A 27,188-nucleotide genomic window follows, 5' to 3' on the forward strand; every position below is an offset into this window, starting at 1 on the left:
CCATAGTTTTACTCTGATTGGTGCATGTAACTCCTACATTGTATTATCATTACACTCTCAAGGAATGTTCTTTGCCAAGCATAGAACCAATACAGATCGCTTGGGTTCTGGGCTTCAAACCACACTTGACCTTTGAGATTTAAGTTGATTTTTTCTTGGCAAAAGAAAATGCATTGTTTAAAAAGAATAGGATTAGAGAGGCTCATAATGAAGACTTGTAACAACACTTCTTGAACCTCAGATATATCTTACAAAACAAAATGTTTATGAACTAAGTGTAAATGTTTCAGAAACATACGGATCAAATTTCCCCTGAAGTGCAAATGGATTTTAAAAATTAGCAGAAAAAGGGCTTGGCAAAAGATGTACTTTGAATGTCACCCAGTCCAGTGTATTTGAAATGAAGTTTAAGAATCTTGAAAAATCCAAACTGTGACTAGGTTTTCCCTGAGTTGGTCTCTTTGCCTCAATATCTCAATTGAGAATTCAGTGGTTAAAGAGGGAGAGAAAAGTCTTGATGGTTTTTTTTTTTAAAGGACTTGTCATACTCTTGGATAGCCAGAATGGGAAGTTAGAATTTGGCTTTGCAGAGTTTGTCTTTGTTTCCACTATTTTATGTTCCTCATGTTTCCTTTTATAATTGTTTTCTCAGGTTTGCACCTTCTGCTCCGTCTCCTCACCACATCAGCCCCCGGAGAGTTCCAGCTCCTTCTTCGATACTGCAGAGAACACAGCCTCCCCATACACAGCAGCCATCAGGTTCTCACCTGAAGTCCTATCAACCAGAAACAAACTCTTCTTTTCAACCAAATGGTATCCATGTCCATGGTAAGCAAGGAGCTCGTATCATGGAGTTTTGAAAAAGTGACATTGTGCTGTTGCTTTTAATCAAGTGTCTTAGTTACCAGTTGTGGATTTCAGATGTTCTTTTCTAAACAAGACTTAGGCTTTTATGACTTTCCTTTAAAATTTCACACTAAGTAAGGCATGAAATCCTACAGTATTTTCCTGGCTTTGGCCCTAAGATGATATGACTTATGACACTCCACACTAGTCAGCTGAAGGTGATGATCCGTTCGTTGGCTAGTGTCTAATACCTAGTGATAGCATCTTGTTCCTAAACAATAAACAGCCCATGTAAAAGGAAACAACAGGAGTCGTTGTGCCTAGACAATCATTCCTCTTTGCTCTTAGGTCTTTCCCCTCATTCCTGTATGCCCACATCCTCTCCATCCTTCAAGGCCCAGATAAAATGTTGCCTCCTTTCTGAAGCCTTTCCTGATCACTGAGCTGGTATAACTCTCCTGGCTATAAACTCTAATTGCATATTACCTGCCTCTCTCTGACAATATGTGTGCTCACTCTACCTTGTTATTTGCTCATCTGTAAATAAAACGTACCTTCACTGTTAATGTGTAAACGTTTATCTGATGTTAGAGTTTTCTGACTCATTGTATCTTTTAAGGAACTTGACATAGTTCTTCATGTGTAGTTAGGACACACAGATACTTGGCAGCTGAATGGAGGAAGAAAAAGAGAGAAGGAAAGCAAGAGAAATCATAATGATTTTTAAAATGTGCAGATCTTGTGTTTAGTGGGAAACATGCATGGAGAACTAAGTCTGGCTTAACTTCTTTTCTATACTTAAACCCATTTTGCCAATTTAGGCCCCATATCTTGGTGAACGCCCATAGAAAGTTGAATTGCCAAGTTATATAGACTCAAACTGTCATTACCTTTTACTTCCTGGGACGGTCAGAACTTCTGTATAGACAGAGGAGATACTGTACATTTATGCTGACTGTTTCAACATCTAAAACATATAACTCTTCTCCATCTTTCTCCTGCTGATTCCAGAATTTTTGCCCTATAAGTTATTACCTGGAATTAATGGGTAGTGTTCTCAACCATATCTAAACAGTATTCAACCTGAGTTTGAATGGTTTCTCAAGATGGCAGAATCGAGTGGTACTGTGGAGCTAGGCTTGGATGAGAACATCAAAGTAAAGGCCTGAAGAGCAAAGAGGAGGCTATATAGAAACTGTGTCTGGCTGTAGGAAGGAAAAGTCCTTGAGAAGCCAGGGCCCTGGTGCAGACTCCAAGTTCCATCTGGCTCCTCTCCCTACTTCCCCAGTGTAACCACACAAACCCTCTGTTCCACAAGAAAACTTGGACATATACTGTTCTTTGGACCTAAGGTAATTTTACCTTCTTCTGTCTATAAATTTCTTCTCAAGATTAAAATACATACTTATTCAATCAAGAAATATTTTTTGAGTGCTTATTACACACAAAGTAAGGCATGTGTAAGAAAGATAACTCAAGCCCTCTGCCTGCTGGCCCAGTTAAGGAGCTTATCTACTGCGGCAGAGACTCAGGTGCCCTGTGTTGTGAAGCCATCCTCACCCCTCTAGGCAGGAGGTGCACAGCCTGAGTGTGGGCTTTCTGTAATGCAGAGTGGGTTCTTGATTCTGTAACACACATTTTTCACCTTCACATTTTAACATCACTGAAATCTGGACATATCTCGCAGTTGGTGGCATCATATAATTGACAGTGATTTTCCTTTCTGGTGCTATCTAGAATAATGGAGCATTTCACAGTCGATGGTGTCATAGTTCTGATAAAATGAAATAAAATGCACTTTGATTACCACTGTGAAACACATTTTTAAAAATTTAAAAATTAACCTATGTGTAGAAAAAAAATGGAAGGAAATTCTCCAAAATATGAATGGTTTTGTATCAAGGTAGTAGGATCATGAATGATTTCTTCTTTCTAAAGAAGTTTTTTAAAAGGGATTTTGGGATTAGGCCAATTTGAAAGCAAATACTAGTTTACTCTGAAGTGTGTGATTTTGGATAAATTATTGAGTGTCAATTCATATTCATTCAATTGGAGAGTCTCATCTCTCTTCTCTCAGTTGTTAGGAGCATATGACAAGAAAAGTGCCTGTCACAGAGTAGGAACTTAATTAATTTAATGTTCTTCCTTCCACTCTCTTCTTCTTTGTTAATAGACTCTGAGAATAGGGATAGTGTTTGTAACCCTAGGTCAAGAATAATACTTGGTGCAAAGTAGGCATGAAGTGAATATTTACTGAATAAGCAATTGACAGTCTCTCATTTGACAAATGAATAATGAAACAAGAGGATACAACAAATGGAATCTACACTCTCATCTTGCCCTACCTCTTGGCAAAATACTCTTCATTTTTTAAGTAAATAATGAATATATTGCCAACTTGATGTTGTCGAGTTGTTGTTGTTTTTTTAACTTTTACATTTTAATTGTTAAAAAGTTGCTGAGTGTGGTTGCTCATGCTTGTAATCTTTTGGGAGGCAGAGGTGAGAGGATTGCCCAAGCCCAGGAGTACGAGACCAGTCTAGGCAACATAGCAAGACCTTGTCTCTGCAATAAATAAATAAATTAGCCAGGTGTGGTGCTGCATTCCTATAGTTCCAGTTACTTGGAAGGCTGAGGCAGAAGGATTGCCTGAGCCCAGCAGGTCAAGGCTGCGGTAGCCATGAGCATGCCTGCTATACTGTAGCCTGGGCAACAGAGTCAGACTCTGACTCAAAAAATTAATAAATGTATGGCCAGTGACAAACTGCTAACATCAACCCTAAAAGTAAATTCAAGATGTAGTTAGGCAAATTGAGAAATCATGACCCTCCAGGAAGACAGGCAAGTGGTTGCTGCAATGAGGTCGCAAAAGGAATGCCATCCATGTGGTAGCCACCAGGTAACTGCTGGGAAGTAAAGGATAGGGACCTAGATGCAGCTTTACTCCCTCCTCCAGGCATTTTTCTGAAAATGTTCTTCTGGAACTTTGTTGGCCCAAGCATTTCTCACCAACTACTCTTTAAGGTAAGGACAAACTGTACTGTTTTTCAAGCAGGTGATACAGTGCTGGGAGTGAGACAAGACCTCCTTAATGAGTTGTGTTTATTGGTCGTGTCTTTCAGCTTTTGTTGCATGTGTTGGCTGGATGGAGTTATATAGCATTTGGTAACAGGGAACTTCATCCCCTAATAAAACTCGGTTTTTAAAGCCCCAAGCAGCATCAGGGCTGCTAACACGATAGCAGCAGTGAGTGTTTGTTCTCTCTTTCAAGAAGTTCACAGCTTTAATGAGCGTCGTCACCCCCTTCTCCTCTGTACTTCCGGCAGTAGGTAGAGGTCAGGGAGAAATGTCATCACTGTATTTTTAGAGATGGAAACTGAAACATGTAAGAATACAAAACGTTTAGGCATTGCTACCTTGGCAAACTACACAGGCACCCTTAACAAGAGGTTCACATTTCCAAGACACATTCTTAATCAACAGCATGTTTCTAAGTGAAAGGCACACCAAAATAAATATGTATTTATGTTTTTTCCATGAGGAAATGTAAATGCCTGTATGTAGACACTGTTGCATCATATAGAGCCATAAAGGGTTAGAACTCAGAGGGGCTATGGTCTTAAAGATGAAGATGATGAGGTCCATTGAGTTCTGTTAATTATTCCTTACCAATTGACACTGAACCTAGACACTGTGTGCTCTATGTATATTTTTACTAAGAGGGATTTTTGTAAAAGACATCCTTTGAAAACATTAATAGCACCACTTTTTCAAGTTTCCTCACTTAGTGAATGACCCAAGACCAGTGATCAGTTTTGTTGATTCTGCACCCACTTCACTCATTCATATTGCCTTCATTAGTCAGGGGCATCAGGTATTGCTTCCTTTATTGTTTGAATGTTGATGGCATTTACAGGTCTTTGTTTGGGTGACATCTCCAAGGCAACTACTTAGTACAATTAAGTCCTTTATTTTAGAGGTAAACATACAGACACTCTTTCCAATCATGTAAGCTTGTTTTTCAGTCTTTTCTTTCTCACTAGTACAATTCTCTTGCCCAGGCAAGCTTCAGAATTTTGCCTGGATTAGTTGCCTGAGAGTTGATATTTGTGCATTTTGTTGTGTTACTAATGGATAATTTCTTTTTAAATGCCCTATTCACTCCAGCATATTTGTATGCCATGGGAATTCCTACAACAGCATTTTCACAACCGTCCTGCTTCTAGGCCCATCAAGAAGAAACCAAGTTCAGTTCAGCAAGTATTTATTGGTCACCGACTATGTGCCAGGCAAATATGAGTGTCATTTAATCTATGTGCTGTGAATCATGCCACAGTTGAAGTGAAAGGTGCCTGATTTATTCAGAAGAAGGTGTCAGAGAAGGGTTCAGAGTGATGATGTCTAAATAGGGTCTTAAAGACAAATAGCTCATTGGATAGACTAGGTGGGGAGAAGCGGTCCAGGCAGAGGGGAAGCAAAAGTCACAGGTAAGAACATAAATGACAGTGTGGCGTATGCATAAAGAGAAGAGCCAAAGGGAGTTTGTGTATGGCTGGAGTGCACATTTAAGCCGTTGAGTGGAGGAGGAGGAAGAGTCTGGAGAGCTAGCAAGACCAGCTCCTAAAGGATGTGTGTCATGATAAGTGTAATTTTACAGAATGATGCAGTCAGCCTGGTATCTTAGAAGAGTCATGTAGAGCGCCATATAGAGAATGGACTGAGAGAGGTAGAAACATGAAGCAGTCGATGTTGGGGCCACATGTACAGAACACCCAAACAGTGACTTAATAAGGAGCTCAGTTCACTTAGATGCAACTGGTGAATAGGGGAATGAGGTCAGGATAATGAGGAATTGTGTTTGTTCACACACTCTTTTCTAGACAAGGAATGCTGGAATAGCAAGAGAAGAAAATGAAAAAACCCTCAGCCAAGCTGCTTCACAGGCAGGAGCCCTTTCAGCTCGATTTTAATACAATTTAAAATAAACATGACCCTGGGAGCTCCCTCCCCCAGAAAGGAGCATACCCCAAATTACACGTCCCTCAGCCTATGGCAAGTCACATTCCTTCCTATGTGCTAGGCTCTACTATCACCTGCTGTCTCAGTACCTGCAAGGCAACATTTCCAGCCAATTTTTTGGGGCATTGAACTGGCTGCCCCAGCTGCCCAGATTCCCTCTTGAATATTTTGCTACTGCTGTAATCAAAAGGTTTCATAGATTTTTGAGTGGTCTGTTGGAATCCTAGTTTTCCCAAACATCTTGTAATTTTTTTAATATGCATTTGTACAGAGCCCAAGACTTTTCAGAGTTTATTTATTGTGGTATAGCAACAACACCAGTGTATGAGTTTATTCTCCTCACATGACAAAATGTCTAACAGGAAGCAATGGAGGGTGGAAGGGCAGCCATACAGAGCCAACAGTGTCCAAGCCTCCTCCTTTCTGTTCTGTCATCTTTAACAGGTATCTTTCATTTTCTCCTGGTCACATAGTGAATGCTGATATTCTACAAATCTTGTCCAAGTTTTAGGCAGAAAGGAGGTAAAGAGTAAAGGACGAGTGTACCCTAAACTTAATCACATGGCAAGGAAGTCTGGGAAGATGGATGTTTTAGTGCATTGCCATGGTTAACCAAACTGAGGTTCTATTAAGGTTTATTAGAGGCCAGGTGCAATGGCTCACACCTGTAATCCCAGAACTCTGGGATGCTGAGGTAGAAATATCGCCTGGGCAAACATAGCAAGGCCATGTCCCTACAATTTTTTTTTTTTTTAATTAGCTGGGTATGGTATCATGAACCTATAGTTCCAGCTACTCAGGAAGTTGAGGTGGGAGGATATCTTGAGACCCGGAGTTGGAGGCTGCAGTGAGCTATGATCACATCACTGTATTCCAGCCTGGGCAACAGAGTGAGTCTCCGTCTCTAAATAATGATGATGATGATGATGATGATGTTCGCTGGATAAGCACACTGAAGAGGCACACCAGGGATCTATCAACACTCTCTGGAGGGGTTTTCTAATCTGTAAATGGGACTAGTAAGACCTATCTCTCAGACAGATTCATTCACACCACCTCTCCTCTTGGAGGTCAGTGGTAGAGCTCAGAGGCCTCTTTCTGGGGGTTCTGACCCATTTCCTGCGCCTGTCTTCCATTCTCTTAGGTTTCTGTACTTTCGACTGCTTTCTCTTATTTTCACCCCTGTGGAGTTTCCAGTTGCCAACACAAAGATTTCTATCAGCCATGGTTCAGTTATTAGATTTCATCAGGAAAACACCATGAAGCTGCCTCCTTGGCTTGGACCATTTGATATCAACTCAGCAGCAGTGGGAAGTGGAGCCTTCTCTGTTGGTCACGGCTCCTGTGGTTCCTAAAGTGTCTTTCTCATGATTTAAAGCATTCCCTGCCTGGAGGCCCCCAAAAGCAGGCCAGTCAGCCCCCAGACAATGGAGGCATTTTCTTACCTCAGTGTGGAGCTGTAAGCTTGTCAACCCAGTTCAAATTGACTGCAACAGGAAACAAAGAGTTTCCAGCCACCAACAGGCCTCCAAGAACAAAACACTTTGTAAATGGCTTGTCCACCAAAGAGCCAAAGCATCTTTCAAACTATAGAAATCTCAGAGCATTGATATTTAAATGACCGTGAGGTGGCAGGTACAAGTTTAGCTAACTTCTTCCTCTGTTGGCTGTTTACTCACAGTGATTATGCAATGGTACCTTCCAGGAAGAGTCCTATGGGTTATAGCCACACTGATCTATTGCAGGGGATTTGTAGTGTTAAATCTTTAAAGGTTATGTTAAAGTCAATAAACATACTCCCCCCCACAGGAAATTTAGTCACAACTGCAGATGTGAGGTTATGCAATAAAGTGGTAAGTCAAGAAATCATATTGCTTAGAACTTCAGCATGTGTCACAATATCTTGAACTCTCAGAAAGACAAACAGAATTGATTATAAATCAACAGTGTAATAAACTTCCTGAGAAAGTTGTGACATATACACAAAAGAAATAAGCCAATGAGTGCACTTCGTGTTATTTTTATGTTATCATCAGCAGTCATAATCAGGAATAATTTTCCATATCAGCCATGATGTTATTAATGCTTACATAGTACTAGGGATTGATGATTAGATTCAGAGAAATCCTTAATTACACTCATATACTTAATTACTACAAAATTACCCCAAGAACAGTTTTACATAAGTACTACTTGATAAATTCTGACAGTGTGCTAATTCTGAAAAACAAAAGTTAAATTTAGGTGTGTATGCGGGGTGCCATCAGCATTTCAGCATGTTGGGTTTTGTGGGAGAGGTGTGAGATGGTCACTTAACCAGAAAAGCTGTTTGAATGATTGATTATGGAAATGACTGAACTGTGAATAAGCTATATATTTAACTAAGCATCTGCGCATACAAGCATGAGCTCGTGCATGTGGGTGCACCCATACACGCAAATTAAACCCACCAGATTAATGTGCCGTGTTTGATCAATAAGGATATTTAGATGATGGAAGCAACTAACCACCAGTAAGTTGTAAGTTGCCTCAGGACAGGGACTGTATCCTCCTATAACGTTTTGCACACAGCAAGTGCTTAATAACAGTTCATTGAATACATATGAATGCACGGAAATAAGAGAAAGAGGAAGAAAGAGATTTTTGCTTATGGCTTCTTAGATGGATTGGTGGAGCCAACCCTTGGCAAAAATGTGACTTACAGTCAAATTTGTAGGGTTCCTATTTCCTCTGGGCACTTTTCTGCCTACTTCCTTGCCCCCTTCTTTAGCTAGCCAGTGCTGACCGACTGTCTGAGACCTCTCAACAGAAATTATAGGATGATTTAATGATTCACTTACACATTAAGGTAAATTTAACATGGGATTCCTTCACGTGAGTATTTGCATTTTAAAAGAGAATACCTGAAACACAGTTGGTAGAGTCTAGTAGTGAAAGTCTGGGCAGTGACTGCTCTGTGTAAGAGGTATTTTGAGACATTCTGAGTGTCTATTAATATAAGTCCCTTGATTCCAAAAGCATTTTTAGTTTTCAAAGCATTTATAGCCATTAGCTTACTTATCCCCAAATTGGTCATATTAGTTTAGAAGAGGAGTTTACCAGTAGAAGAGATTGTCACTTGTCCAAGAGTAAAGGAAATAACAAATTGCAGGGAAAAAACCAGAAAAGGACTTTGGAGGCAGGAAGATGGCAGATCTGAACTAGAATCCTATGAGCAGGTCATAAGATGTTCTGAGTTTTCTAGCTATTGTCTTTAATGAGGGGCAATAGTGATACCTTTCTTTCAGAGTAGGTGCAAAAATGAGAGAGAAGGCCTAGACCATAGTAGATACTCAGTTCATTACAACTGTTATCATTGCTACTGTTATTTTTCTACTGTGTACTAGATAACTGTGTGCTCAGTATGTCCACTTACCCTAACTTCCCAGATGAGACTACATAAGCAATTAAGCTCCTTGTTCCAAGTCACATACCTAGTGAGTGTCAGAAGTGCTTTTATAAACCCATTTTGACCCCAAAGCCCACACTCACTCTACTTTGTGATGGTGCCTGTAGATCCAGTGCTATCCAAGTTTTTAGTTGCTTGGAAATTATTTTTGCATGAAAGTTAAGTGTGGAATCATAAATAAGGGATTTCTTCTAGGGTTCAAATTCTGCTGGCAATACAGTTACTGTTACTTGCAGAGCAAAGTCATTTCCCACCAACTTTGCGTGTCTTTGGTCACTGATAGCTAAAATGTGTTTGGTTTTTTTTTTCTGTGTCAGGCATCATAGTGAATGCTTGTCGTGCCCTTGCTCACTGAGCCTCATCACAACACTGTGAAGAAGGCGTTGTTTACCCTCATCTTATGGATGAGGCACTGAATCACTGCGGTGCCCAGGATTTCTTAATAATGAAATGGTGGAGCTGGAAATTGCACCTCGAACCAACTCCATCCAGATCTGTGCTCTTAGTCACTCTGTGATGCTGCTGCTAAGCCTTTGATTGGAATTGTCCCTGTAGGGAAGGGAAAGCTTCCTCTCTAATCACCCCTGATGGTGTTACCCCACTGTGCGTGTGCACGTGCACACACACTTGTGTGTATATACATGCTCTCATGTGCCATGTTTGCTCAAACACAGGTTTCCTGGGGGAAACTTTGGCAGTTCGATTATTAAACCAGCAAACCTGGGTTCCTGCCGCAGACAGCAGAAACGCTTGCTGCTATCCTGCCTATTGTTCACAATGTATCTTCCCTTTAATAAATCTACCTTTCTTAATTAAAAACAAACAACCAACCACAAAAAAAAAAAAAACTTGGTCCCTGGACTATTAGCATGGTCCTTAAACGCAGTTCAAAAGTTCTGACTTTTTAAATTATAAAAGAAATATTTTGCATTTTAATTTTTAAAGTCCTCACAGTATTTAAGCCTATAAAGAGTTTAAGTCCCTCCCCAGCCTTATTCTTACCCCAGTGACTGCCCAAAGGTAACGACTATTAAGGGAGTAAGTATTCTTTTCAACCTTTTTAAATGCTTCAAGAAAGGAAATGCATTTGTGTATATGTACTTACATGCGTGTGTGTGTGTGTGTGTGTGTGTGTGTGTGTGTGTGTGTGTGTGCATGCCCACATGGCCTGTTATAAAAATGGCCTCACGTTCTTCACCTCACATTCTGTATTTTGTTTTATGACTTACTCTTTTTCTTTAATTTAGCAAATTATATACTTTTGCTCTCTAGGTCTGTGAATAGATAGGTCTATTTCTTTTTTATTGTATAATGCTCACAGAAATGCACGATCATTCTTTTTTACCATTACCCTATTGATAGACACTTAAATTTTTTACATTTTCTGCTGTTTTTTTAGCAATGCTATGTTAAATCTCCATACACACACACACACACACACACACACACACACACACACACACACACACACATATACACACATATATATTTGTATGTGTGTTTACACAAGCACTTATACACATACACACATATATCTTTGCATACTTTCTCAGGAAATAACTTTGAAAGAGAAACTGCTGGATTAATAGGTGTGCACATTTTAAATTTGGATAGGTACTGCCACACGTTCTTTTACAAAGGCTATACCAATCTAGACACTCACCAGCAGCACATTTAGAGTGCCCGTTTTCTCACACTGGGTGTTAGTATTTTAATCATTGCCAATTTGTGCAGCAAAAATTCATGACTTCACATTTTTTTTCCTTTAATTAGTAATGTGATTGAGCATCTTTTTATAGTTTCATTGAACACTCAAGGCAGTTTGAATAATAGAAGGGATGAAGTAACAGGAACTATGACTTGGGTTCTTACACTCTGCCAGGCAAGTTGTGTCATTTGCAGCATGACAATTTGCAGTCCTGATTAGAACTCAAAAATTTATTGATGACAATATTTAGAAAATCTCCATTTCATTGACTATTGTAACTTCTCTGTCAGCTTAAAAACACCTGTAGAAAAATGTTGAATGAACTTTATTATAAATTTAATGCCTTTTCATTCTTTTGGGAAAGTAATGACATTTTTCAAGAGCAAATATTCTGTCTTATGTCTGAAACTCATGAAGTTGAGCCTTTAATGAAGGAAGCTCTTAAAATCAATTAATTGTTTTTCTTGTAATTCTATTTTAGGAGCTGTTTTATTGAACTGTTTAGAGCTGAACATGTTAATGACAATCTGTGTCTTGTAATTCTTGTATTTTTAACTGGAATGTTCCTCGTAAATATGGTAAACAATTGATGGTTTAGAAAAAAAATGGAAACAACTGTGGGTGGAGTTTCCTTAAAGAGGGGACATTTTAAAAACCACACATCAGGGACATGTGAATTATTGGTAGTGAGGCCCCTGTGTTAATAAAATAGAACAATAAAAACAATAGAACACTAGAGCTGGTGTGATCTGTCCCCATCCAGATCATATGAGCTCAACAATATGTTGTAAAACAATTCCAGATCCCTGAGAATTTCTTGTTGGTTTACTTAAAATTGTAAGAGCTCTTTCTGATTACAGGATTTTTTCCTTGCTACCTAACTTGTTTAGACTAAACTTTTCTTTTCATTCTTTTGCAAGGTCTTTGAGAAATAGACCTTGCAAGATGTAAATCTACTTACGTAAAAACATTCAGGCATTGTTCTAGATCACTAAGAGTAACTACCAAATCCTCGCTTCCTACAAAATGATTTGGGGAATCTGTACTTGTCAAGTAATTACCCAAGCTTCATTGCATCTACAGATCTGGGCTGATACAGCCTTTTAATCAGTACTAATAAGGTCAGTGGCACTACCTACATTTACATTTTAATACATGTTTTATAAATTACTCTTACATACATGATTTTTATCAGTGCAGTGTAGCTGAGGGTCTATAGAAGTCATTCCATAAAATATTCATTGAGTGAATACCTGAATCCTTATTATAATCCAGTAAGAAATATATTTTTGTCTCCATTTAGAGTTAAAGCTCAGAGTAGTTGAGTAAGTTCTTTGATATTAGAGTGGTTACCTAAAAGAGCACATGGTGTTCTATGGGTGAGTGTCGCTGTTCAGTTTTCCTGCTCACTCTACTTTCTCTCACTTCACTTCAGTAGCTTCTCTGGCATCCAGTAGAAAAGGATGACTCTAGCAAAACCCTCCAGGTCACTTGGACAGGGCCCTTCATGTTTTCATCACCTTTGTTTCTTCCTCCATTATTGAGGGAAAGGGAAGTCACATTACTTTCTGAAATTCTGACAGACTATTATGTATAAAGTTCATAGACTAGAATCTATGAGCTCAGTTGTGATCATCCTCACCTGCACATTTTCACCAAAGGTGCAAGCTGTGAGTGTCATTCATTCACTCTTTTGCTCATTCTCAAATATTCAGCTCCTGTATGTGCCAGGTCCTGTTCCAGATGTGAAAACTACATCACTGGAGAAAATGTACAAAAAGTCTTGCCTGTCCTAAGCTTATATCTAAGAATTACTGGGTGTGTTTCTTTGCAAGCAAAGCCTTTGAGTTCAACAATCAGAGAATATTCCTTGTAGTCCATGTGTAGGCATGGAATCATGTTCCCTCTAGCACTTGGCACATTTTAAGATGCCTAATGCATACTTAAAAATAAAGAGTCTGGTGTGCAGTGGAATGAGATTAAGCAAAAAAGTAAGGACCCTGTAGTCTAGACATACTCTCAGAGTGGGACTTCCAGGTGGCAGGGGAAGGACATCTGTCTAGAAGGAGAAATGGAACAGCAATGGCAGATCATAAGTTGGACTGTCCAGATTAGTAGTCAGTGTCCACAGGATCTCACAAGATTAAAAAGGCAAGTTTCCTCCCAGTCAGATGGAAGGAGACTACTGGGATCCAGTGACATTATCAGGTTTCACAAATACAATATCCACTCTTCTTTCTCAACACCACAAATATAGACTTCTGTACTCTTACCCTGAACCCAGATTTAATCTCAATATAATGTTCTAGACAGTAGGTTTGAGGAAGGCCTAACCATATGTAACACAGACTTAGCTATGAGGCAGAGGTTCATGGGAAGAAATAATCAAGTCATTGGATCACTGGCAAGAGTGAGATGGGGCCATCTCTTAGATGAGAGGGCTGGAAAATTGTATAATCACAGACTTGGATTCGGAGAAGCAAGAAGTCACCTAGGTAGTAGAGCGGATATAACGTGGGAGTTTAGTTACAGCTGGACAACAGAAGTCTAACCCACAAGATCAGTATGAGACCAACAGTAAGACCAAGACTTCTGAGTCATTCAAATGAGGTCCCATGATTTCACCTTGACCAAAAACTGACATGTGAGAGACAGACTCTGGGAGAGGGAACCAGAGTGTAATTCAAGGCCACTTTAGCACAGTCATCACCACTTTATCCCAAAGAGCCCCAGGGTCCAGCAGAAAGGGCTGGGAGCCAGCCCAAGGGGAAAAGATGCCCAAGCTTCCCCTCAGCATTTCAAATAAATTCAAAGCTGTTCTGCTTTTTTTAAAATTGGTATTTCTCTTAGAAAACTTTCAGATGTTTGTAAATTATCTAAAGATGTTCTTAGAGTCTCTCAAACTTTAATAGAAGAAATACCTTGTTAAATACACAGAATTCCAGATCCTTCCTCCAAGGTTCTGATTCACTAAGTCTGCCTTAGGACCCAGGAATGTGCCTGTTTAACAAACTTGCCCAGGTTGACTGATGCTGGCGGCATACCCTTTAGGAATCATTGACCTAGACCAATGTGGGGCTCAGTGACTTCTTGCCATGGCTCCCCCATCGAAGATATTCCAGAGGAAGTAATTTGCCTGTGACTAAGAAAGTAAATACTTTCCAGCTTCCTTCTTCCTTTATCTCCCAGAGAAGGCCTTTATAAAGCTGTAGAGAACGAGGATGGCACTCATGGGCTGCAGGGGAGGTCGAAAGGAATTGAGATGCAGCAGCACCTCCTTTTAGCATCCCTTTAAATTTCTGGAATCTTCTTCCTTGCCAGCCCTTTCTTACAGCAAAGCATGCTTGGAAAAATAAGAGCAGATAGAATTAACTCTTCATTCTTTGCCATGATTCCCTTGTTCTGCTTTAGGTCTAAGAACCCCTGAGTCAAAAGGTTGCTTGTGAGCTTTATGGGAAAGAACTTGACAACCATGAGCAAATTTGCCTTTTTATTCGGAGGAGGTAGAATGACAAGTAACACCAACTTATAATGAGACAGTAGGAATAAGGATGAGGATTTTCTGTGGGTTTTACTGTTGGCAAAATATTTTATTTTATTTTATTTTTTGATTTGGAGTCTCACTCTGTTGCCCAGGGTGGAGTCAGTGGCACACTCACGGCCACCCCAGTGTCGACCTGCCAGGCTCCAGCGATCCTTCTGCCTCAGCCTTCCAAGTAGTTGGAAATACAGGCACGTGCTACCATGCCCAGCTAATTTTTTTTATTGTGGAGACAAGGTCTTGCCAAGTTGCCCGGGCTGGTCTCAAATCCACAGGCTCAGGCAGTCCACTCGCCTCCACCTCCCAAAGTGCTGGGATTACAGGCTGACCCCGAGCCCAGTCGGCAAAGTGGTTTCATACTTATTATTTCATTTGGTCCTTGCAGCTACCCATTAGGGGCATGTGTACCAGCAATGACTGCTCCCCACTTATAGTAAAACTCCTGACTCATTCTTACTAATCTTGACTGGTGGACAAAGGATTTGTTTCATGCCACCATCAGATACAGAATGTCCAAGTCCTTCACTCTTCATTCTGGTGCTTGCTTGTATCCAGTGTGTTTTAGTTATAGGGAGTAGTCAGTGGGCTATTAGGTGTGGGCAGCTACACATGGGCAACTGGGTACTGAATCTTTGTTCTCTGTGCTGCTTCTCCTCCCTACTTTGAGGATTCTGCTGGCACAGGAGTGTTGTCGTCTGCTTTTATAAATAGGTGATCATAGGCTCAGAGAGGCTATGGTTTCCTCAAAGCCACACAGCCAGTAAGTGGCAAAGCTGGCTTTCAGATCCATCTCAGATCCCTCAGGTCTTCCAGGTTTTGAGAAGCTCTGTTTCATGTAATTTCCAAATGTGCATTATCACCGTCAGGATTCACTGAACCATTTTACTATAACTGTACATATCCACACATGGCAATTACTGAAACACATTGCAATTAGTTTACTTTGGCAGCTTATCATTTTGAGAATTGGAAGCCATAGGCCACCACGCACTAGAGTTTTGGATGGTTGGGGTATTTAAATGAAATTTGATTATATCTTTTAACCAAGATCATTTTACACATGCCTTCCTTCTCACTCTGCTTTTTCCTATTTTTATTGTCCCTTTCAGAATATGCTCTGCCCACTCCCATCTCTTTATTTGAGCCCTTTGGAGATATCAGTAGCAGACCCTCCCCTATCTTCCCTACTCAGTCCCTAGAAATGAGTGCACAAGCCCAAGGACCGTCATGTGGCTCACAGTGATAAATGCTGCTACCAGCTTGCTGCAGACCAGGTGATGTGCTGTGAGGGGCATAAATGACGAAAGCACCCAGAATGTTCTGAGTGCCTCTCACTGTGGCCTGCAAGCTGGCAGCAGGAGCTATAGATGAAAATGAATTCGCTTCTTGGAATCAGGTGGACTTTTCTAATTAGAAGCCCTTACACTACAGCCCATCTATCCAAGGGCAAAAGGACCAGGCAGTTGCTGGTCAAATTTTTGAACTATTGTCACACAGTTCCTTCAGTAAGAACGTGCCTAAATGGAATTTTAAGGATTATTATTTCCATTATTTTCCTTTTTCTTAGTAGAGTAGTTGCTTAAATGTCAGTCGTAAATAGCTCAAGTGCTTTGCAAGCTGGTTCAGTTCTCAGCCTGAAGAAAAATCTGTCTTCCTAACACAGTCTGTGAGCTGTTCTTGCAGCTTCCCCATTTATAGACTCTGTATTAAAATGAAGAGTCAGTTTCTCTACCTATTCCAGGAAGGAAGCTTAGTAGAGTTCTTGCTCAGATGAAGACCTGGATGATGTTGATGGCCAAGACCAGGATCCAAGGCAAAAATAATAACTGAATTGCACTTTTAAGAACATCATCAATTTATACTTAAGGGTGGTGAGCTATGGTAGAAAAATTGCTTAAGAAGTGCTGCTTATATGTCACACAGAACCTCTAAATATTTCTAAGCTGATTTCATGGTCATATTATTGCTACTGTTTACTGAAGGCCTACTGTGTGCCAGAAGAATGCACTAAATGCTATGATAAACACTATCATCCGTAATATTTTTCACAACCCTATAAAATAGATATTATTTTCAAAGAAAATGAGGCTCAAGAAGGAAAGTCATTGAAAGACACAGGTTAATGGGTTATCTGGGATTCAAATGCAAATCCAAGTTATACTTGAGATGGATAGAAATAAAATAGTGGCTGAATCAGAAAGCTGGCCAAAAGAAACTTCTCAAATATCTCTGTTTCTATTCTTTAGGATTTTTAGAATTTTTCAGTGATGAGGTAATTTGGCCAATTTTACTAATTAATTCAATAATTTTCCCTCTAATGAGAATGTTTGTACTTTCAAAAATATTGACCCAGTCTGAGTAACTTTTCCTGCAAGCTGCAGGGAGGAGCCTCAACAAATATGACCAGATTTGATTTAAATTGATTTGCTCATGAGCTTAAGTCCCAGGAGTCTGACATGAAGTGTCTCCAAACAGAAAAAGGTTTGAGTCCTGGTTCTGCAACTTGTTGCTGGATAAGTTATTTTAACTTCTGTTTTTTGCCTATAAACTAGGGACAATTTTAGCAGGGATTCTTCTTATACTTACTGTTTTCTTTGTCATCTGCTTTCTCACACCCGTTCAATTCACCAGAAACCAGAATCCCTGGACTCAGCAACCTCTTTTCATTGTTACCCTCTGACTGAACTAAAAAATTTTGTAAGGATGAAGATTTTCTATGTAAAACACCTAGGACAATACCTGTCCCTGCGCAAATAAATAGCCATTCCTTTCCTTCTCTATAACAGAATTCTAAGGGGTTGGTATACCACTAACCAAAACATTTTACAAAAATGCCAAAACAAGGGAACTGTCAATGCGAAATCTTTGGACTCAGAGATTATAGGATCGCTGTTTTCATTCTGCTATCCATTTGTTTTAAGATGAAGACTGGATCCATGAATAACTGCAAACATTAGAATCGTTGGATGAATTTTTCACTTTTACTGGCATGGCATCAAATAAACAAAGTATTGGTTATAAAGACAAGGTATTATTCAGCAGTTCCTCTGCTTCCATCTCTTGGTCTGTAAAATAGGAACATTTGCTTGAATTATCAAATTTCAAGACAAATGTTATATGGCTACCTAAGAAGGAATCTTTAAAGTGTCCTAATACTAAGGTCCCATGTAACCAGTGAGTGTGGGATTCCTTGGGCCTTTCTCTGAGTACAAAGTTTGAACATGTAGAATCAGACTGAGAAAATGTGACCCCGAAACTATCTTCTGATGTCCTTTAGACTTTTACTAGAAACTTACCTATGCATTCCCCTTTTTTTCTCATTGGCTTCTGTCATGGACTACAGAAGGTATTGAAAGGGACAGGTCAAGGGTCCCCAGAGAGTAAGAGAATCCACAAATAGCCAGAGTGTTAGAGAAGAAATTAGGAGAAACAAGGGGAATGAGAACATATATCTTCTTTCTCCTTCTCTTTTTTCTTTTACTTTCCTGTCAGAATTTGTCTTTTCAGTTGGATGGGGTAATTCATAATGTCGTTAGTGATTGGGAGCTTTAATCTGGACAGGGAGTGTTTGAATCACTGGGAAAAAAGGCAACTCTAAGGCTTCCACTCCCAGAGTGCGTGGAAGGGTATTTTAGCAGGGATTCTTCTTATACTCGCTGTTGTCTTTGTCATCTGCTTTTCCATATCCATTCAATTCTCCAGGAAGCAGAATCCCTGGATTCAGCAAACCTTTATTCGTTCTACCCTCTGACTTTGCATCCTAAGACTGAGTGAAAACAAAGAATCCTCATAGCAGGAACAAAGTGTGGGTTGGCCAGTGGTGGTATACAGTCCCGCAGAGAGTGTTGAGAGGCATCACTTCAGGAAAGGCCTGTAGCTTAATTATGATTAAAGTGACAAAGATTTCCTGTCATTCATTTATTCAACAAATATTTATTGAATACCTACTATATGCCAGGTACTGGGGACACAGTAGTAAACAAACTGGACAAGATCTCTTCCTTCATGGAACATATATTTTAGTGGGGAAAGCATATAATGTAGAGATATATAACACAAAGTTGTATATGCCCACCAATTCTTAATAAACTTTATTTTTAGAGCAGTTTTAAGTTCATAGCAAAATTTAGTGGAAAATACGAGTTCCCATATTCCCCTGTTCTCCAAATTCCCCTCCCCCCCAACACAATCTCCCCCACTACCAACTCACACCCAGGATGGTGCATTTGTTTCAGTCAATGAACCTACGTTGACACAACATTGTCATGCATTCATAGTTTATACTAGGGTTCACTTTAGTGTTGTACATTCTATGGGTTTTGACAAGTGTATAATACGTTGTATCTACCATTATAGTAAATATACAAAATAATTTCACTGCCAAAAACTCTGTGCTTCGGTAGTCGTTGTGCTCTTTTTATTGTCTTTGTAATTTTGCCTGTTCCAGAATGTCATGTTATTAGAATCATATCATACATAGCCTTTTTAAAATGACCTCTTTCACTTAGTAATATGCATTTACATTTTCTCTGTGTATTTTCACAGCTAGTAATGTGCGTTTACATTTCCTCTATGTGTTTTCATGGCTGGATAGCTCATTTCTTTTTAGCAGTGAATAATATTCCATTGTATGGATATACCACAGCTTATTTATCCATTCACTTACTGAAGGACATCTTGATTGCTTCCAAGTTGTGGTCATTATGATTAAAGCTGTTATAAATATTCATATTCAGGTTTTTGTGTGGGCATACATTTTCTTTTCTTTTTTAACTTTTAATTTGTTTAAAGATGTGGGGTACAATTCAGGGTTAGGTATACCAATGTTCATTATGTAGATACTCTTGTTGATGAGGTGTACCCCTCCTTCCCCAGGCAGATTCCCACTACTGCCAATCCTGCCTCCCCATCCCCCTGCACCCCCACAGTTTCCCACTACTGCCAATCCTTTTCTTATAGTATTACGATAGTTGTTCAAGGTCCGCTTAAGAGTGCGAACATGTGATATTCAGCTCTTTGTTTCTGTGAAAAATAACTCAGTATTATAGACTCTAAGTCCATCCAGGTTGCTGTGAAGTTCATGATTTTGTCATTCTTTATGGCTGCATAATATTCCATCATGTATATGTACCACATTTTTTTTAAATGCAATCCCCTTTTGATGGGCAGCACAGTTCCATGTTCTTGCTATTGTGAATAATTGGGCATAAATTTTAAACTCCTTTGGGTAAAGTATAGGGGCATGATTGATGAATTCTATAGTAAGAGTATGTTTAGTTTTGAAGGAAACTGCCAACCTATCTTCCACAATGATTGTACCATTTTGCAAAGCCACCTGCAATAAATGATAATTCCTGTTGCTTCACATCCTTGTCAACATTTGGTGTTGTCAGTGGTTTAGATTTTTTCAACATTCTAAAAGTTGTATAGTCTAATAGATGTGCCCACCTGTTTTTGAAAGAAAATATCATCTTTAGGAACCAAGAATACTTCAGTGATTCTTAGTAGTTTGAGGGGCCTTACATAGTACTAGTCAATGCTTGTGGAAAATAATCACCTTTTTCTGACCTGTTATAGATCAGTGCCTTTGGTTAAAATGTATATAGTGTGTGGGGCTCCGTTGACTCTGAATTGGGTTGAACAACAACATCCTCATTCTCTGGGGATATTCCAACTTGTAAAGTTGTCTGGAGGCATAGAGTGAGTTCTTCTCCAGATGACCAGAAACTTCTAGACTGGGAAATTTGGCTGAGGTCTTCTCAATTCAGGTTTGCTGTCCTTCATTTGTTCTAGCTTAATGAGTAAGGAAAATGGAGAGATTATTATTTAAAATAGAGGGCACAGAGAGGAAGAGGAGAAACAGAAGTGGGGAAGGAGATGATGTTGAGATGACAGTACTTAGTTGTGAAAGTGTGGAGCTGCTAGTGTTTGGGGAACAGCAGCCCTGATGTGTCAGTCAGCACATGGTTCTCCTCTTGCTGGATCCCAGGGGATACCACCACTGTCCCTAAACCAAGGAACGAATTGTACTAGGAGCTTGACTGACTATTTACCATCCTTTTCTCTTTCTTTTCTCTGGATTTGGTTTATGGGAGGTGTTGAAAGGTGATAGGCTAAGTGTCCCCAAAGCATAAGGGAATCTACACAAAAACAGAGAGTTTTTGGAAAAGGAGAAATCCAGGGAACCAAAGACAGTAGGGTCATACTTCTTCTTTATATGCTCCTGTCTCTAGGGTTCTACTTTGAGCCCACTCATTTATTGATTAGGTTGATCCATGTCCCTGCATATGACTAAGGTAAAAAATTCTACACTTCGTAAAGTAGCCCACAAAATTAGAGTCTCTATGGAAAAATAATTAGAGTCACAAAGCTCATAAATATCCATCCTTCCTTCCACTTGGCTAGCAAACAACCTTACCACCAAGAAACTGAGAGGATTCCAGCTCTGCTTCTGCCACTGATAACAGCTTATTTTTCTACTCAGATGCGAACTATTGAACACTATGGAAAACCACTCTGCCGAGGCTGGTCCTCAGCAGAGCTGTGCCGGACAGGGACAAACAAAAGGGACCAGAGTAAAAACTTCTTTATTGGTGTCTTTTATTCTTCTTATCTTGATTCATTCTGGAGAAGAGAATTTCATCTCTATATATCCCTTAAAATTTTCCTTTTTTTCCCCATATAAGTAGGAAATTATATTACTTGATTTCTCATCATATGTTCATTATCTTTTTTCTCACTGAAATGTAAGCTCCAAGAAGGCACGGAGTGTGTTTTATTCATCACTGTATCCTCAGCACTTGCACAAGTGCTTCGTAAATAGTTGTAGAGCAAATGGAAGCATAGGAATTAAAATGCTTGTGTTATTAGAAGAATAAGGAAGAAAATTTTAAGTAGCATGTGTGGAGTGTGAACAGTTTGTCAGGCTCATACTCAGCACTTTACATTGGATGGTCTCCATGAATCCACTTTAATTTTTGTAATTACCTTGCCAGTAGATTCTGTTAACACCCTCATTTTACAAAACTACAACAGCAGCAGAGGTAAGCACATGCGTTAGTCACTGTTGCTTCTGGAAAGTCAGAGGAACAGATGACTCCTGAGATTTGAGTAGGAGCTGAAAAGTTACAGTGGTTGCCTGGATCCTGGAATCAATACAATCTGGGTCACGTGGGGCTTGGAGAGTTTTATAATCTGAAGAGATTGGGGGACCGTGGGCCTCTAGCGTCATTTCCAATGAGCATCCCAGAGGATCCTGCCAAGCCTGATTAGTCCACAATCTGATGGGGAAATAATTCTCAGGGATCACTCTGATGTTTGTGAGGAGCTCCTATTGTATGTGGGCTTTCTGGACCTTTGAATCGTCGTCATGGTTCAGGCTGAGCCTGTCTCAACAAAGCAGCAGTCTCCGTTCTGAATGCAGTCCATCCAGCGCTTTTCCTGGTGCCCAGTGTTGTGGTGGTGGTTCCCCAGCTTGAGTGTAAAAAAATAAGAATTGTGTTATGCAAAACCATCTGCTACATAAACAAACCTACTAAGTACACAGATAATGACTTAGCACCTTGACAGAGTGCAGGCTGATGGTATTAATCAACATCCATGTGCATCAACAGTTGGGTAGAGCCTTCTGTGTTGACATGCCACCATCATATGGTATGAAAAGTAGAGACCCACCCGGGCACATTGTTGCTCTCAGTGCACACAGTAAACTAGACCTACAATCTGAAGTGAAAAAAGTGGGCGACATGTTTCTTTTTGCTTCTGCTGCTTCCAGAAGGGAAAGTAGTTCCTTAGGAGGATTGAAGTGCCCTGACAGTCTAGCCTAAAACAGCACTCAACCTCCTCAGGGTTGAGAGTAGATGACCATTATTTACTAATTGATATATTTCTTCTCTCTGATTCATTCCACAAAATCAAAGTGGCAAATGTATAAAGAAAAGATAGCTGGATAAAAAGTCTAATATACTTCCTACCTCGAAGGCCAGGAGTCTAAGAATCATTTATCTGGCTTTTCAAACCCGTGATGGGTCGTGTGTTTTTCTTTCAGGAATTTAATCAGATACATTCCTGAAGCAATCTGCTAAACCTGGGAATTCCAATTGTCTTAAAGTTGTATTGGCAAATATAGTAGCCATGAGTCTCACATGTCTATTTAAATTTGAAATAGTTAGAATTGAGTAAAATTTAAAAGTCAGTTCCTCAGCCTCATTAGCCACATTTCAAGGGCTGGATAACCGCATGTAGCTACTATATTGGACAGCATAGATAGAGAACATTTCCATCATCATGGAAAGTTCGAGTGAGCAGTGCTGCCCTGGAGGATACTCTTCCATTATCATATTTAGTCACAAATTCCTTTTTGCTCTAGCCTCCACCACTCCTCTTCCACTTTGGGAAGGAAATCCTCACCCAGCTTTATGGGGCTGCTGTATCATCACTAGCAGCAAGAATGACCATGAACTCTGATCTAACCTATCATCACAGAGACATAAGTGACCCCATGTGACAAAATAAAGAGAAAGTCTTGTTAAGAATGAATTTAAGTATGTTGAAACTCATAGATAATATTAGATGAGAAAGATAGATAATATTAGATGAGAAAACAGAATCCAGGTTGGGTGCAGTGGTTTGAGATCAGCCTAGGCAACATAGTGAAACCTTGCCTCTACAAAAAACAAATGAATAAATAAAATGAAACAGGGTCATATACATATATTTATATAATATATATATAGGATGTATATTTATATGTATATTTGCACAAAACATTTCAGTTAGTTTTGTGTCTATATATCTGGCCATTTCAGAATCATGGAAATAAAGATAAAGATAATTTTTTCCCTTTGTTTATACTGGTCTGCATTTTCTAGTTGATATAATTAGCCTTAAATATTTTTATAATTAGAAAAGCGTGGCCGGGCTGGGTGGCTCAGCCTGTAATCCCGCGCTTTGGGAGGCCGAGGTGAGTGAATTGCCTGAGCGGGTTCAAGACCCGCCTGGGCAACTTGGCGAGACCTCATCTCTACAATAAATCAAAAAAATTAGCCGGGTGTGGTAGCGTACGCCTGGAGTTCCAGCTACTTGGAAGGCTGAGGCAGAAGGATCGCCGGAGCCCAGCAGGTCGAGGATGCGGTGGCCGGGAGCAACCACTGCACTCCAGTCTGGGCGACTGAGTGAGACTCCAACTCAAAAAAAAAAAAAAAGAAAGTTTGTTTTTAGAAGGAAAGAGAAAAACTTCCCAAAACTGAAAGGAGGAGGAATGATTGTCCTTGACCTTCAGGAGCTGTAATTTGGATAGAATGAGTTTATCTGCAAACTCTTCCCCTCCTCCATTCTTGGAGATAGAATAACTTTTTAAATGGAGGGGTGATATTGTAATTAAATGTAACAACTCACATTTTTTGCCAGCTCATTTTTATATGTACATTCTTATGCTGTCTTATGTATGTGTTTTCACTCCAACTGCATTGTCAATCTCCAGGGACAAGGGCATATCTTCTGTTTCTTTGGTCTTGTCAACAGCACCCTAGCCAACACTTGATAACCATTATTGACTGACTGACATATTGGCTGACCTTGCCATCACTCTCAGGTTTTATGCCCACAAAATGTGTTAACATCTTGCCTCATTTTGCTTTGGGTCCGAGAAGTAGTGCTCTTTCCAAATTTGCTACATGAAATCCAACCACTGGAATGCAGGAGCCATTCATCAGAAAATGATTTTCTCTGGGTTTGTGTGTATGGTAAAACCCTTATGGAATTTTTTTAAAATTTTGTTAGTTTTATGGAAATAGCACTGGGAAAAGAATATGTTAAAACTCTTTGATTTGAGTGACCACAACCATCCACACCAGTGTATTTGGCATCTCTAGTAACAGGCTACTTGGAGGGAGGGATTTTAATAAAGAGGATTTTCTTTTCTTGAGTTGGCTGTTAGAGTGATAAAACATGCTTGCGGGGCCATTCTGGTTTTGACAGTCTCTTGTGTCAGCCAAGACACCCACAGGCAGGAATTATAGTCTACTCTGCCTTCCTCGCTTGAATCCAGACTGAGAGATGAAGCCCAGAATGTTGGGTTTAATGTTTAACTTCACCAAGTATATTTTACCACATCACAAACCTTTTGTGCCTATGTACATCACAACACTTGGATATGAATTGAAGCACATGACATTTCTGCTCCCTCTCAGAAGCAGGAGAGAAGATAGGAAAGGGAGAATGAATTGGTTTTCACAAAAGGCCAGTCATTGTCCCCGAATGATTAATGTTTCCATATGTGGAGTCTTGGGAGTTTAGTGAAAAATGTCTTATTTTCTTGGAAGGCTGATATTACGTTGAGGAGTGCTATCAGGAAACTTATGGGTGATGAATATGGTCAGAGCTAGCATAGCGGTATAGATGGCAGATACTGTCTAATTTACTCAGCGAAGAGACATCAAATTCTAATAGACCAACCATGGTGGTTCATGGTAACGTTTTCCTGCTGATTTGTATGCCATGACCACCAGGTACCCAAAATCAAGATCAGTCCAAGGAACTACCCAAACCACACAGCTCCACATTCCAAGTTCCTTTAAACTTCTCAAACATGCTGTTTTATTTCCCCTAGTAAATTTATTTTTGAGAACTACATTCTCATTATAAAATATTTTTTCTTTTTCTTTTACTTATTTAGCAAAAACATATATAATGTAAATTATATTATTAAAGTATATCATAGTATATAAACATTAATTATATAACTAATTACATTATTAAATTATATTATATAATATGTAAGTATTAACTCATTTAATGTTTGTAACTCAAATGAGATATAGTTACTACTATTGGCCCCATTTTACAAATGAGAAAACTGAGATGACAAGAGACTAAGTAATACACAGTTCAGCTAGGATTTGAACCCAGTATTCTGGCTCCAGAGTACTTGCTCTTCACCTTTATTAAAATTCAGAAAAATATAAAGGCAAAAGTATATACCCCAAGACAACTAGAGATACGGTACCTTTATCCTATAACATAGACTTTCACATAACTGAACCTAGTATTTAAATTCAATTTTGTATCTTGCTTTTTAATAAATGAACTTTATAATGGTCTTCTTGTGGTGTTAAAAACTTCTTATAAATATTATTTAATAGCTATTTAATATTTCCATCATATAATATACCATGACTTGCTTAACCATTCTCTTATGTTGATAGTTTTGACTTTTCAGTTTTCTTTTATGATCACTAGCACTGTGATGACTTTCTCTGTGCAGAACTCCTTGTGTTCTTCAGAATGTACTTTTAGGGCGCCTTCTCAGAAGTAAAGTTCCCAAACGCTTTCAGCGTTTTATATACAGATTGTCAAACTGCTTTCAAAAGACTTGCACTCTTTTGCAATGTCTACAACATTTGTAAAAGATCCTTCTCATCTCAGTACTGAGAATGATCTTCAGCGATCTTTGCCAATGTGATAGATAGAATAAGGTTTTTTGATCACTGTTTTTTTATTTCTTTGGTGTCTTAAAGGTTGACAGTTTTCTCATATTGGATGACCAATTGTATATTTGTGAGTGATCTGTTTGGGTCTTTTGCCTACCTTTCCATTAAAATGGTACAGAAGCCTTTGGGAAATTAAAAAAAAAAAAAAGGCAATAGTTTTTCCATTTTTTCTCCTTCTGCCTTCACACGAAATTTCCTTAGATATTTTGTCAGTCTTTTCTGTTATCAAGGATTGAATCTCCCCCCACCTTAAGTTTTATGTGGATTTTTAAAAATTGATTCTATGTAAAGTGTACTGTAGTCTGCTTATAAAGAATATTATTATTTGGTTTTCTTCTATGAGTGTGCCTTGTCCACAAATCTGCATTTCATCTATCATGGATTAAAAACATCTAAAGGGCTAGTCTGTTTCTTTATAAGCAGTTAAGCACAATTATTTGGTAATATTCATAGCAACCATAGAATAGACCTCCCAGCCAAGGGCGATCTGAGCAGTTATGCAGGCCACCTTGTGAGTTTTAATGGGAAATGAGAAGGTTTGAGAGTATAGTAGGTTGAATGTGTCAGTTTACCCTAGTTTTACTTAAGGAGAGCTATGGAGAAACCCAGATAGCAACTCCCTCATCTATTGATAGATGGTTCATTTCTTTAATCAGGCGTAAAGCCTTTCAATCTTAAGAAGAAGCAGTTCTAGAGGAAGAAACACAGGACTGGGGTCCAAAGTCAATTAATTCTTCTCGTGTTCTCCATCATTTACTGTTCGTAGAAAGAATCCTGGGGCACCTCCTCTATTAATCTTTCATTTTTCCATCAAAAACAGAATAGTGATATCAATAGTAACTGACATTTATAAAGCACTTTTTAACGCTACAGAAGGACTTTCTTATCCAATGACTCACTTAATCTTCACAATAGGCTTGTGAAGTAGACAATGGCATTCACATTTTACAGCTGAGGAAACAGACACAATGAAATGTAGAGAGTTAGAAAGTAGCAGAGCTGCAACTCTCCCTTCAATAAAGTATGGAATTAAGATTTCATTATTATATTTTTGAAAGTATATTATACTGCAAGAAAATAATCCCTTGACTTAAATTCTCCATGAGGCAAGGAGAAAGAAGGAAAAAGTAAGGTATT

At 39.2% G+C, this 27,188-nt stretch overlaps 1 protein-coding gene across 2 annotated transcripts in view; it reads left to right on the forward strand.

Annotated features, from left to right (window-relative positions):
• GLIS3 (GLIS family zinc finger 3) overlaps positions 1 to 27,188 on the forward strand; it is a 471,312-nt gene that overhangs the window by 441,365 nt on the left and 2,759 nt on the right. For both annotated transcript variants that reach the window (XM_008072048.2, XM_008072049.1), the window contains one exon: positions 653 to 828. In XM_008072048.2, coding sequence (XP_008070239.1) covers positions 653 to 828 — 176 coding nt within the window. The remainder of the gene's footprint in view (positions 1 to 652; positions 829 to 27,188) is intronic.

Source organism: Carlito syrichta, unplaced genomic scaffold (assembly GCF_000164805.1).
Source record: "Carlito syrichta isolate Samal-C Ts95f unplaced genomic scaffold, Tarsius_syrichta-2.0.1 Scaffold314834, whole genome shotgun sequence".
In the NCBI taxonomy this organism is placed as follows: Eukaryota; Metazoa; Chordata; class Mammalia; order Primates; family Tarsiidae; genus Carlito; species Carlito syrichta.